The sequence below is a fragment of the Maniola hyperantus genome, chromosome 4, assembly GCF_902806685.2.
Source record: "Maniola hyperantus chromosome 4, iAphHyp1.2, whole genome shotgun sequence".
Classification (NCBI taxonomy): domain Eukaryota; kingdom Metazoa; phylum Arthropoda; class Insecta; order Lepidoptera; family Nymphalidae; genus Maniola; species Maniola hyperantus.
In genome coordinates, this window is record NC_048539.1 from 5,849,682 (window position 1) to 5,863,824 (window position 14,143).

At 45.0% G+C, this 14,143-nt stretch overlaps 1 protein-coding gene across 5 annotated transcripts in view; it reads right to left on the reverse strand.

Moving 5' to 3' along the window:
• The window catches only part of ctrip (E3 ubiquitin-protein ligase ctrip), a 61,140-nt gene that overhangs the window by 9,648 nt on the left and 37,349 nt on the right, over positions 1-14,143 (reverse strand). For 4 of the 5 annotated variants that reach the window (XM_069498179.1, XM_069498178.1, XM_034968267.2 and 1 more), the window contains 18 exons: positions 13,757-13,850; positions 12,915-13,139; positions 11,985-12,175; positions 11,287-11,475; positions 10,842-10,990; positions 10,392-10,527; positions 9,693-9,857; positions 9,281-9,455; positions 8,380-8,601; positions 7,450-7,628; positions 6,879-7,088; positions 5,868-6,000; positions 4,971-5,052; positions 4,135-4,304; positions 3,186-3,375; positions 2,066-2,252; positions 1,360-1,538; positions 145-340 (listed from right to left, as the gene is read on the reverse strand). In XM_069498179.1, the coding sequence (XP_069354280.1) occupies positions 145-340; positions 1,360-1,538; positions 2,066-2,252; positions 3,186-3,375; positions 4,135-4,304; positions 4,971-5,052; positions 5,868-6,000; positions 6,879-7,088; positions 7,450-7,628; positions 8,380-8,601; positions 9,281-9,455; positions 9,693-9,857; positions 10,392-10,527; positions 10,842-10,990; positions 11,287-11,475; positions 11,985-12,175; positions 12,915-13,139; positions 13,757-13,850 (3,072 nt within the window). The remainder of the gene's footprint in view (positions 1-144; positions 341-1,359; positions 1,539-2,065; positions 2,253-3,185; positions 3,376-4,134; positions 4,305-4,970; positions 5,053-5,867; positions 6,001-6,878; positions 7,089-7,449; positions 7,629-8,379; positions 8,602-9,280; positions 9,456-9,692; positions 9,858-10,391; positions 10,528-10,841; positions 10,991-11,286; positions 11,476-11,984; positions 12,176-12,914; positions 13,140-13,756; positions 13,851-14,143) is intronic. The other variant, XM_069498180.1, reaches the window with a different exon arrangement.

Sequence of the window (14,143 nt, forward strand, 5' to 3'; positions counted from 1 at the left end):
ACAAGTACTTTCGAATAGTCGGATGCATCTACCACTGGTTCGGAATGCCTTACATAGATACATAGACTGGTAAAATCAAAACCCTTCCTTTTGGCTTTGCCGTAGTCGGGTAAAAACGTCGTAAGTGGATCGGTGGCAGCTTACCATGAGCTGATGGGTGTTGAAGAACTTGAGTGCGGAGGTGGCGGGGCGCGCGGGCAGGTCGTGCACGCGCACGGGGAACTGCTCCAGGTGCGACACGCACGCGTTAACCTTGCTCACCAGCGCGGCCAGCGCGCCCGCGCCGCCGCCCGCCGCCGCCGCGCCCAGCGTGCTCGCCTTCTCGCGCCACTCCGCATCGCTGTCAAACATATATATCATTTTTAGGGTTCCGTACCTCAAAAGGAAAACTACCCTTATAAGACCTCACTTTGTTGTCAGTCTATCTGTCTGTCTGTCTGTCAAGAAACTTACAGGGTACTTCCCGTTGACTTAGAATTATGAAATTTGGCAGGTAGGTAGGTAGGAAAACCGTGAATTTAGGGTTACATCACAGAAAAAAAATTACATTGTGGTCATGAACTAATAGTTAGTATTTTCAATTATTTTCAAAGTAAGATAACTATATCAAGTGGGGTATCATATTAAGAAAGGGCATTAACTGTGCATTCTAAAACAGATTTTTATTTATTTTTATGCATCTTAGTTTTTGAATTATCGCGCAAGATGTCGGAAAAATACGACTGTAGTACGGAACCCTCGGAGCGCGAGCCTGACTCGCACTTGGCCGGATTTTTTTACTAGTACGCCCAGCGGTCGAATGACCGGTTGTCAAATGACCCCTTGTAATTTCTCTATATCGAAGACTAAAGTGGGTGATCTTGTTTGTGATCTCAATAGGCTCGCCGACTCACGTTGCTCCATCTATAGAGCACTAAACAGTTGACTAGTCACCGGCGTCATGGCATGTTCCCAGTCGGAGCCAACGCAGACATTTATAAAACTTTATTTTTATAGCTTCTGTAGGCATTCAGGTTTCATATGACAATGTATTTAGCACACATTCCAGACAATACAAACATGTTGCCGCGTAATTAGTGAAAATACCGTCGGCTCGGCTGATACCCTAGTAGTCTTTTTTTACCGCAGTCTGCACAAAGCCAACGAGCCATACCTCCGGTTTTTAAGGAGGCGCTGTTTAGGTGTTTCACTGGCAGATTATACCTTTGGCTTGTGAAATCGTTGACATACCAGCTGTTTTACTCGTCAATAGATCACTCGCTTACAAAGGGCGGCTTCCAGACGAACGAATCCAGGGCGGGTTAGCTAATTGAAGATAGACATTTAGGTTTGAATTTTTCAGAAAAAATTATAACTCACTCTGACACTAGTGGCAGATCAGCGAAAACGTGCAGGAAGAGTCGTAGCCGCTCTTCGGCAGCGGCGAGCTCGGCCGAGTCCCGGCCTTCGCCCTCAGCCTCGCGCTCGCCTTCCGCCTCGTCCGCCGCCGCGCCCGTCAGGAACTGCAGCAATGCACTTAGCACGCCCGAGTGGTTCACCTAGAAATATGACACAATTACACCTTCAAATTCAGTAAAACTTGTGTGACCTAGTTGTGATAACGCATGTCAATCCAGTGATATTGTTAAGCAACATTAATAATAAGCAAAATAAATAAATGATTATGATTGATCCAAGTTGGTTACTGGATGGGTGCCTGACTTTTAAAGGTACGAACGAATACGGCTTGAATTTGAAATGTACGAGGTACGAATTAGATAAGCCGTCGGTTCCGGTTATTATCACCAATATCTGATAATAACTGTATATCCTACGAGTCGAAATCTTATTTTCTTAGTTGAGCTGTAGGTATGCGGAAGAATCTGGGCACCCACTGCAGTATTCCACGAGAACTCATTATGTGATTAATGGAAAGTGGTCATTATCCTCACTAACGAGGAATATCACTATACAGACACCTTCCAAATTCCTCAGTGCGGAAGACCAAAGTATTCCAACTGTGCGCAATGGGCGGAACACAGAGTAGAAGAAGCACGCAAGCACGCTCGCATTAACACACACTAACCTCGAAGGGCGAGACATCGTGGTCGAGCAGCGTGTCACGCAGATGCGCCAGCGCAGCGGGCGCGCGGTGCGGCAAGGCGGCCGCCAGCGCCGCCAGCTGCTCCAGCGCACCCGCACCGCCGCCCAGCGCACCCCACTCTCGCTGCAGGCGGCCCGCGCGCCACACGATCCACTCCCGGACTTTCTCCCTGCAATACACTCTGGCATGTTAACCCACTTATATTGTGAAAAATCTACATAAGTGAAGCAGGAACAAACATTTTCATAAAAGCGTTGACTATATAGGTTCGTACGCACCTGAGCGGCGCGGCGCGGCGCTTCAGTCCGACTGCAGAACGCGTCACCTCAGGCCGCTCGACGGTGCCTACCGCACTACAACTTCAGTACGCGGCACCTCGCGTCACTTGCGCGTCACTTTTATACCCGTTCGCGTACGAGCGCGAAGCGCCGTGCCGCGCCGCTGGGTATGTCGCACTAGCGTCACTGCACTGCGCGTCGCTTCGCTGCGCTTCAAAATATTCTCTCCAGCCGTGCCGCGCGGCAACGCGCGGTGAAGCGCTGTGCAGCGCCGCTCTAGTGCGATATGCGCCATACAAAATGATAGAAATGATATTTTGACGCTCTGTACCGCGACGTGCAGCTCGCTGAAGCGCCGCGCCGCGCCGCTCAGGTGCGTACGAACCTTATTGCTTAAGAACAGGGCCACAGGACAAATAGCACGTTAAAATGTCACAACATACACAAGGCAAATGGCCGCGACTTCGTTCGCGTGCATCATCTAGTTATCTCACTCGCACGCTTGACGTGACATACGCGCGTGGCACTTCAGGCGTGTGAGAGAGACAACTATTGCAGAGTAAGGATACAATATTACATGCAGAGTTTTGACGAAGCCGTCTATACAGAGCAATCGTGCGGTAAGTGCGGACGTAAACTGGCCTGCGTAGTTAGGGCCCCATGTTGAAGGGTCATCGTGGTCGTAATTTACCAAGAGATCAAATTCGTCACTATTTATACTGTGCAAATATATTGCATTTTCATAATAAGCATTAGCCACTCGTCACGTACAGTGGCACCCCGGACGCGGTCTACGACGTTTGTTTGTAAGTTCACAGCCTTACTTGTTCTGAACGGTGAGATTGGTGGACGTGTGCGGCGAGGCGAGCAGCGCGGAGTCCTTGTGCGCGTGCGGCGAGCGGCCCCAGCGCGACGGGTTAAGCGACGACAGGAACGACGAAGTCTTCGACGCGCCCAAGCGGCTGGCGGATCGTGCCGCGCCCACCGCGCCCACCGCGCCCGCTACACCCGACGCTGGAAACATTTATATTTTTTCACACCACTCGCTACGATTCTATAGTACGCGATTAGGTCGAAATAGCGATCGGGGTATGAGGCGGGGGGACGCCCCGCAATAAAATATAAAAACAGAAAAAGAATAATATTATTGTAGTATGGATATGAACGTTTAATTTAAAAATGATTGCAGTCAGGTACTATATTATTGAACTTTATCAAGTTTTATCTAAATATATAAAAGGAAAAGCTGACTGACTGATCTATCAACACACAGCTCTACTAACTACTGGACGGATTGAGCTGTTTGGCATGCATATTATGACGCAGAAATCCGCTAAGAAAGAATGTTTGAAAATTCAACCTAGAGTCTAGACGGATCGGGCTGAGGTTTGGCATATATATTATGACGCAGAAATCCGCTAAGATAAGATTTTTGAAAATTCAAACACTAAGGGCGTTTGTGCATCCGTCAAAAATTACGAATGGAATGTACGTATTTGTATGACGGCCACTTCAAAGAATCACGGATACGAACCGAATACAGATCAGTGCACAAACGCCCTTAGGGTGTAAAATAGGTGTTCAAATAAAATTTATGTAGTCATAAATTAACAAATGAATAGAAGATAAAAAAGGGGTGGATAATACCTTGACGGATGACAGAAGTGAGTGGAGGAAGTAGACATGTTGTGCCGACCCCACGTCGCGTGGGATACGGTAAGGATGAAAAAGAAAAATTAATAGATGAAATAAGATAAGTAAATAAATACGTACAATGCTGTGCAACAGCCGCGGCGGCGGGCGTGGCGGCGAGTGTGGCGGCGTGCGGCGCGGGCGCGTCGTCGCGGCGGCCGCGCGGTGTGCGCGCGCTCGCGCCCGCCGCGCTGCCAGACCGTTTCACCGCGCGCTTGCGCTTCAGCATCTCTGTTAGAGGGCTGCCAGATCTAAGCAACAAACGTTACAATTATTGTTATCTATAAGTATTAATTATATAAATTAATATCAAGTATTTCGGCGCTCGGCGTTGCGTCCAGCGGGCGTTGGCAGCGTACACACACAGCGCTCAGTACGGCGCTTTACGAGCGCGGTCAAGGGTATCTATAATAATAATTACTTAAGCTTAAGCTTCAATATGACAACGGTTAAAGCAGTGGACTGAAATCCGAAAGTTCGGTGATTAAAACCCCACTTGTTGCACTATAATTGGCGTACCTACTCCTAGCACAAAGCTTTACGCTTAGTTGGAGTGGAAAGAGGAATATTACTCATGAACATGATTAACTTGGCTAATATCTAAATATATAAAAGGAAAACTGACTGACTGACTGACTGATCTATCAACGCACAGCTCAAACTACTGGACGGATCGGGCTGAAATTTGGCATGAAGATAGTTATTATGACATAGCTAGGCAGCCGCTAAGAAAGGATTTTTGAAAATTCAACCCCTAAGGGGGTGAAATCGAGGTTTGAAATTTGAGTAGTCCACGCGGACGAAGTCGCAAGCATAAGCTAGTTATTTATAAAAATAAAAATAAATTTATCACTTGCAACAATATAATTAGTACAGATAAAATCAGACAATAATTCTAAATAGCCATTGAAGCTCACCTGTGTACCGTTGTAGTAGACTGCTGGTGCGTGGACGCCGAGGTCGCCGGCCCCGCTTCAGCAGCCGTCTCAGTACCTGGCACTGTCAAATTTAATGTTCCATTCATCCAAGGACTCTTTCGTAAGAATTTTTTTGAAAATAATCGTGTAGGCATGCGCTTGACTGCAATCACACGAAATAGTAGGTGATGATGCCGCCTAAGGTGGAGCGCCGGCCTAGAAGATAACTCCTCTTTTGAAGGTACGAATATTGTAGCTGGCGACTTTCTACTTGACGAAGGTTTTTATTTGGAATGACTCTTTGACTAGCTACCCTAGCAAGTAGTGATTGTATGTTTTGCAAGTATCACAGTTAACGACAGTTTGGGAACTTCTAACAAAACGTCGAGGCTTCGATGTCACTGTCAAATGTTAGTACATTACGTAACTATAGCCTTATATTTGACATATTATTATCGTCGATTCAGAATTAGACCGAGAGTTCCCTAACTCTAGTTCACTCTGCTAGTATGAGCTGGTTAATTTAGTTGTTACTCCTTCACGAAATTTGGAATAGAGATAGCTATTGATGTTAACTGCAACTGTAAATGTAGCGGAAAATCAGAGTTCCGGAAAATATTGCAATATATTTTCTGCTTGGTACTTGTTAACGATAACGGTTTTGTAGAGCGTTGTCTCTGTCGTTGACATCGATGAAACATCACATAGGTATGAGTGACAGAGACAACGCTCTACGAAGCAGAATTCTCTTTTTAAAGTCTGATGTGCAATATTTACTGCCGGTACTTATATGAAGTTAAATGTACCAAAAAGAACGTTCACAGGCAGGTTCCCACATTCGGTGCGAGGTGTGCGTGAGCGGTAAGCCATGTGTTAGTGATGTCTCAAAGCACTTACGTAACGAGCTAGCAATGAAAGAACCTGAAGCGGAGAACGCCAGCGACAAGTTGTGGTGGTCGACGGAAGAGCCCGACGTGGACGCGGGAGGCGACGAGCCGCCGCCTGCGCGTGCGCTTGTACCGCTCGGAGACTGACACAAGAAAAAACAATGTAATTTCAACTTTCTAATTTTTTTATTTAATTTTATTATTGTGACTTGTGAGAGCTTGCGCCGCTCGACGACAATCGTGCTAAAAAGAAGTAATGATGAGGTCTAGCCTACCTAGAAAATGCCTATTCACTCTTGCCTTTAAGGTTCATCATCATCATCACGATCAACCCATCACCGGCTCACTACAGAGCACGGGTCTCCTCTCAGAGTGAGAAGGGTTTTGGCCATAGTCTACTATGCTGGCCATGTGCGGATTGGTAGACTTCACACACCTTTGAGAACATTAAGGAGAACTCTCAGGCATGCAGGTTTCCTCACGATGTTTTCCTTCACCGTTAAAGCAAGTGATATTTAATTAATCAAAACGCACATAACTCCGAAAAGTTAGAGGTGCGTGCCCGGGATCAAGCCGCCGACCTCCGATTAGAAGGCGGACATCCTAACCACTAGGCTATCACAGCTTATAGGTTATAGGCCTTTACGGTTGGTATACCTTAAAGGTCCGAATTTCTCAGTAGGCAGTACTTCAAGGCTCAGTATTTCTCGAAATAAAAACATTTGGGCGCGTTGAGCGATTTTGGAATAGGTGAAAACTTGTAGGTCACGTCTCCGACATGCTAATTTTATTACCTTTTAAAATTTGTTCCTCAACGCAACAAGTGTCTAGTATGCTTTCGGTAGTCGGAGTACCTTCTAACAGCTCTTGATTTTTTCAGTTTTAAGCTTTCATTTCATTTCATTTCTGTTGGCAGACTGCCAATTTTTTTTCTTTTAAATAAAGGGTAAAAATTCAAAAGATACTTTTGATATGTATTTAAAATTATCTAGAGCTTCTAGTCTCTATTAATAACCCTCACCTTGAGCTTAGGGTGTCGCGAGGCCTGAGGCGCAGTTGCGGGCGCGCGCTCGGCGAGCTGCAGAACCTGGTGCAGCACGCCCTCGCGGCGGAACTGCACGCCCATCTCCTCGGGCAGCCGCTGCATCAGGATCTCGGCGAGCTGCAGCGACCCCACCACGATGCGGAGGTCGCTCGACGCCATCATACCCGCGATGTGTGACGATATGACCTAAACGTGAAAAATATCTTATACGTATTTATCATAATTAATCCGAACTGATTACTGACCATAAGTGCCAGCTATATTAACCTAACTTACAAGTATCAATACCATATCAGCTGACTTGTGCAACCATCTTTGCAATTTTTGGTATGCAAGTATAACTCACTTAACTACCTCATAAATTATGCAACTGCCCCTAAGGTCAACTTGCACCGACCTATGTATGTATAAATGAAATTCTTTTCTTTCTTTTTCTTGGCAACTGTGGAATTAACTTGTCAAAAAGAGACAGTATAACAAAATTTTACTAAACCAGACTAAGCGCGAGACATACTTGATACATCAACATACGAAACGATAATCCTACCTGAGTCTTGAGCACTTGTCGCAAGAGCGCCGCGTCCGCGTAGTACACCGCCCGCAGGATGGCTTTGAGCGCCTGCGCGCGCAGCGCCGGCCCGGCCGAGCTCCAATACACCTCGTGCAGCACGCCCAGCAGCGCGCGCACCAGCGACGGGTTGCAGCGCACCATGGCTATACGCGGGTCTACAGACAAAATGTATCCACTTTAGAGATGAACCAATAATCAGTACCCGGCCTTAATATAAATGCGAAAGTGTGTTTGTTTGTTGGTTTGTCCTTCAATCACGTCGCAACGGTGCAATGAGATTGACGTGATTTTTGCATGGGTATAGAGAGACCTGGAGAGTGACATAGGCTTTTTATCCCGGAAAATCAAAGAGTTCCCACGGGATTTTTAAAAAACCTAATTCCAAGTCGTGGGCATCAGCTATACGTAAAAAGCCTTTTCATATGTAAGACTTGTACCTTACTTAAAGTAGTTAGTGAAAAATCTAAAAGCAAATTTTCACTAAGTTTGAAAAATATTAATTACATTAAATCCCAGCACATTTTTTAAATTTCTCACGCGCGAGCTAAGGCGAGCTAAAGAGCGTGCAAGCAAGAACAATCGCATCGCTGCATGTTAAAAAGGAAAACATCTAGTTATATTAATGTAGCAAACAATCACTTGCTAACGGAAAGTTAATTTGCGCAGCTACGATTTTAAGATTACTTTTAATACCTAATATTTCATATATTAATCATCAGTGCACACAAACGCTATTATAGAACAGAGGCTCTGTAGAGATACAATATTAATACGAAATTTTTAAACGAATAGGGTTCCTGGTCAGTGAAAGTTTACCTTTTAATTTGACAGATATAATTCAACAGCAAATTGGAGCGTTTCTATTCTGTGGTAAAAGGCGCAAATTCACCCAAATAATCGTCTTACCAGGTGCAGCAGCATTAGCAGCGTTCGGATCAGCGGGGTGCGGCGCGGGGGCGACGCGCTGCACGGGGCGCGCTGTGCCGGTGTGGTCGTTGAGCTGCTGCATGGCCGTCAGGTCGACCGTGTAGGAGCGGCCGAGCGTGCTTAGGCACACTTCCTCTTCGCCCGCCGCGGCGCCGGCTTCTAGAGCGCGACATTCCGCCCAAGAATATGAGCGCCACACACCTGTTCATATTATATGGTAATTATTATCAAACATTTTATGGGCTCTAGTATGAATGTCAAGAATTTTTAAACGCGAGAATCGAATAATCAGTACCCTTATTATAAATACGAAAGTATGTTTGTTTGTTGGTTTGTCCTTCAATCACGTCGCAAGGTGCAACGGATTGACGTTTTTTGCATGGATAAATAAAGACCTGGAGAGTGACATAGGCTATTTTTTATCCTGGAAAATCAAAGAGTTCCCACGGGATTTTTAAAAACCTAATTCCACGCGGGTGAAGTCGCGAGCATCAGTTAGTAATAATATAAAGGGAAGAAAAACGAAAAGAGAGGAAAAAGGAGGAAAGCTTCGTATAGTTAGCCCCTACCAGAGCTAGACGAATAATAATAAAAAAAAAAATACTAATTTTCTATGATTACAACACAACAGTGTAAAGTAATACGGTACAGCGACATCTATGATCGATGAATGTAAACTAGTCCGGCTTAGTCAATGCCCGGGCAAGGAGGCCCAGCCTCGAGGCCCGCATCCCGATTGACTTAGGTCGATTGAGAAGACCCTTCAGACTAACGTGATCATCTATATCATATTTTATGATGACCGTAAACTTTATTAACGGACGAGTTTCGTTGCTTTATGCTAGTTGCTATAAATAATAATAATAAGTTAATCACTCGCCTCTATCGTCTCTCCATTGCCACTGAGCGGAGCGGTCAGTGGGCGCGGACCAGGGCCGGTCGAGATGCGCATCCACCGCGAATATCCCATCCGTGGGCAAACGCGGCATCAGCTCGCCGATCAAACAAGTGATCTCATACAGCTCTTGCGGAAGACGCGGAATCAATTCCACTTGCTGTAAACGAAATATAGACTTTGAAAACCACATACGTATATCCTTATCAATTCGTAAAAATTGCCATTCCCCTTTCCCGTCCTACTAAGCGTAACGCTTGTGCTAAGAGTGGGTACAACAATAGTTCCATTTTCCCCTCCAACTAAGCATAATAGTGCAACAGGTGGGGCTTGGACCGCCGACCTTTCGGATTTCAATCTGCTCCTTAACTGTTGAGCTATTGAGGCTTTTACATACCTCCTGATGCAGGCTGGATCCCGTCAGCAGGCAGAGCAGCGTGTCGGCAATGGAGCGCTGGTGCAGTGCCAGCGCCAGCTGCGGGCACGCGGCGCACATCACCCACAGCAGCCGCAGCACCGTTATGAACGTGCCGCCCGAGATCAGCGGCGGCTGCACTACCAACTGTGGACAATGGACAAATTTACTAGAACTAATATGCCACAGGCAACGTCACGAAACTTTGATTATGAATAAAAGAAAAATATTGGGTAACACGAGTCAAGCTGTGTTATTTTGGACCAACATTCGTCATCATCATCATCATCAACCGATAGACATCCACTGCTGGACATAGGTCTCTTGTAGGGACTTCCACACGCCACGGTCTTGCGCCGCCTGAATCCAACGGCTCCCTGCGACTCGTATGATGTCGTCCGTCCACCTAGTGGGGGGTCTTCCAACTGCGTCTTCTGGTGCGAGGTCGCCATTCCAGCATCTTTAGAGCCCAACGTCTATCGGTTTTACGAACTATGTGCCCATTGCCACTTCAGCAACATTATTTACATTAATCTACCATGGATGTATGAATACTAATTTGTGCAACGTTCTTTGCTTTTTACTTGTGGTCAAAATTTAATCGGAACCACCACCCCTGTCGCAACTGTTATTGCGCTGTCAATTATTGCGTTCAAAGTTCAAGAAATTATTTTTACTTACAAGCTGTTGCAAGTTAGTTAGCAGTTCCGGTGTAGCAATCTCTTGTAGTCTTGCTGGATCATGTTGGAAGCTGTCCACGAGGCGGGAGAAGGCTAAGCACACACACTCAACCGACTTTTTATCCTGTATTGTAAGTCTGAGGACAGAAAACAATTTCGATTATTTCAGATACAAATCAAACTGAATAAAGGTACAATTACGATCACTTTTTTATGACTGTCCAAAAAAGGAGGGTAATGTATGAGTTTCTTTATTCCACCTAACTTCTAAATGCCTAAATAGAGTTGGACGTATTGGGTACTATTAGAATCCTTACATCGTCTTGAGTGACACTAGCTATATTTTTTTGAAAAAAACTCAATATGGCGGCTGTATGGCGCGCCATTTTCATTTGTGAAAATTTTTACTTTACGTTTTTTGGCAGGGTAGTGCAGAAGCAGACTTATTTACCTGTTAGCAAGTAATTGTAGCGAGTCCCTCACAAGATGGAACTCGTCGATAGTGAGATTCTGGCAGCAGTTGGCAGTTATCGAGAGCGCAGCGCGTTGCGCGTTGATTGAGAAGAAGTCCAGGTATGTGAGGCAAGCTGACACACCTCGCTGAAAACGAATAAGATGATAATATGTCCAGATTAGAAATCAGTGACGATTATGAAGGCAGAGAAGCTGTTTGTGAGGTCATTAAGGTCAATCGATTAGCATGAGGATGATGTATCATCAATAATACTAGTATGGATCATCAGTGGCGTGCAAAGGGTTCGACCTTCGAAGCCAGGGTAGGTATTACTTAGCAAATGTTACTTACCTATTGACTGAGCGAGTCATTAAGAAAACTGGGCAGTGATTTTGTGCCTCTATGACCTGCAGGCCTCTGAATATCATTGGCGTAAACTTACCGCTTGCAGTATAGCCTTGGAATGTCTGCGCGACAGCATGTCGAGCGCGGTGAGGCTCTGCTCGGCCACATCCATGCAGGTGATGGCCTGCAGCTTGTCGAGGAAGGCGGGCACGGCCAGCGCCACGGCGCCGCTGCTGCGCGGCAGTGCCTCCAGCATGTACGTGAGCGCGCGGCACGCGTGGTTCATCTGCGTTTCACAGTACATATTAATATCCATCTACATTCACATCACTACATTTTATTTCGCTGTTGATTTTCCTATAATAAATAAAATAAAAAAATAAAATAAAAATACATTATTATTACATTATTCTAAGGTTGGTTTTGACTATAATTTTTTCTACACGCTTAACGCTCGTTTTAGCATACGAGCATTAAGTACACGGGTGCTCTACTTCGACCGCTGCGCTTCAATAAGTCCAACCCACGCGTGCACGCACTCATACGGCGTAAACGTTTGAACCAATATGATTAAACAAGCTTATAATCCTTCAGGCCCAAAAAGTTGAAGGAAAAAATATATTTTAGGAATTTTGCAGAGAGAAAACTTAGAACTAAAATCATTTGATAATCCAAGCATAATTAAAAAAAAGATATTTGATACGCATTTCAAATTATTTAGAAAATTTTCACAAAGTATAATATGTAAAACACTCATAAAAAAAATATTAAAAAAAGAACTGAAAATGTCTTCACCATATCAAAATTGTGTTCAGCAGCCAGCAGGTTGATAAGCGCCGGCACCACTTGCCGCACAGGGAACCCAGCGAGGGTGTCCTCATTGCCCATCACCAGCAATTGGCACATCTCTATCACGGCTTGCAACTGTTGTCCTTCGTCACCAGTGGCTTGCAATCCAGCCAAAAGTTGTGCTGCTTTCGAAGCCGCTGTTGGACAGTCAATAAATTTAATTATTGATGAAATTCTATCTAATAATATCCCATAATTAATTTATGGGATACATTAGATATAGAATAGGGAGATCACTACCAATATTATAAATGCGAAAGTGTTTCGTTTGTTGGTTTGTCCTTCAATCACGTCGTACCGATACACCACGGATCGACGGAAATTTTGCACGGGTATAGTTAAAGACCTGGATAGTAATATACATAGGCTACTTTTATCAGAAAATCAAAAGTTCCCGCGAGATTTTTAAAAAACTAAATCCACGCGGGCAAAGTCGTGGCCCATGGGCATCAGCTCGGTTGTCAATCTTATCCTATTATTAAAGGATATCGAAGATATTTCGATAAAAAATTCTTTACTCCAAATAAACAAATCAAAATAGTTGTATTGGTGCTGGAGGTTCATAACCAGAGTTAGGGCTGAGTCTTGTGTCCTCGGCCTAAACTCGCGGAGCAACTGCGGAGGCAGCCCGCGTGCGTCGTGCAGGGTGTGCAGGCGGCCGACTTCTCACTTTTCATACTTCTTAAACGCTAAGTTAGATTATAGCTCCAGTCAAACTTGTTCACCAGTGTTAGCAGTGACAGTCCAGTGCAAGAGCGAGCATAGGAGGAGGCAGCGCGAGCCATTCCAGCAATACTTACGTGCAGCCATCATTCCCCTTTTCAGAGCCTTCATAAATGCTGTTTTACGAGTATAACTACAATCAAACTTGCTTACCAGAGTTAGCAGTGACGGTCCTGTGCAATAGGTGCTGCATCCTCGGACCGAGCGCGCCAAGCAAGTGCGGAGGCAGGCCACGCGCTTCGAGCAGTGCTTGCAGGCGGCCGACCTCGCCCTCTTCGGAGGAGGATTCCTCGGCGACGGCGCTGGCGCCAGCGCTGCTGCTGCTACCGGCGGCCGCACCCGCGCCGCCGCCCGCGCATTCCTCAGCCGATGACGACGCTGCAAACCAACATTTTACCCAGTTTTACACACTAGCTTTTTCCGCTATTTCGATCGCGTAGTTTACAGCCTAAACTCTAAAGCATTTGATATAATGTATGTATAATATATTAATTTTATTCATTCAGGAGATTACCTCCTACATCAAAACTTACAATACCTCGTTATAATATTAGTTTATATAAATATTTCAATTTAAAACTTTTGAATCTATTTCCAAACCTTTTTATAATAAGATAATTTGTAAAAAGTTTTAAATAGTAAAGTGAGTCTTCAATGGTTCAGAATGCCCTTCCACGTGAGGGCGTGGTTACAAATGTTAGCTTACGTTACAAACACAGATTTAATTCGAGATTGTAGATTTTATTTTTGTTTCTTAAGTTCAGCTAAATAGCCAGAAGTATTTTACTAAAACCCTAATTGGTTAAGCATTAACATTTTATTCAGCACCCTTCGGGTGTGCTTCGGGTATGGAACCCTATCATTAAGCCTCCGCTGTCCGTCCGTCTGTCTGTCAAATGTCTGTACCTACTCATGAACTGTAATAAGTAGAAACTTGAAATTTTCAGCGTGTATTTAAAGAAAGAAAGAAAGAATGTTCATGCACTCATAATTACCTTTGCCCTTAGGCTTGGCATCGTTGGACGCGTTGTCGGGCATGGCAGCTGAAGCGGACACCGGCGGCGTGGACGATGTGGATGCGATGGCACCCTACAACACATCCAATTCGTACATAAACAACACATTCAAAAACCCAGCTAAGAAGTGAAACTTAAGCATCTAATGTACTTTGCATCAAATTATGTGATAGGGAGCGGAGGAAGGGTGAACTAGAGTGACCTCACTAGTTTTGACTCTCTCGGTTTGATCCTGAATCGACGATAAGTCAAATATTAGGCTATGGGTGACGTGAAATCAAAGTAAAAATTGACGACTGCCAGTGATGTCGTAGCCTCGATGTTGTGTTACAAGTTCCCTAATTGTCGTGAACTGTGGTGGAGGGC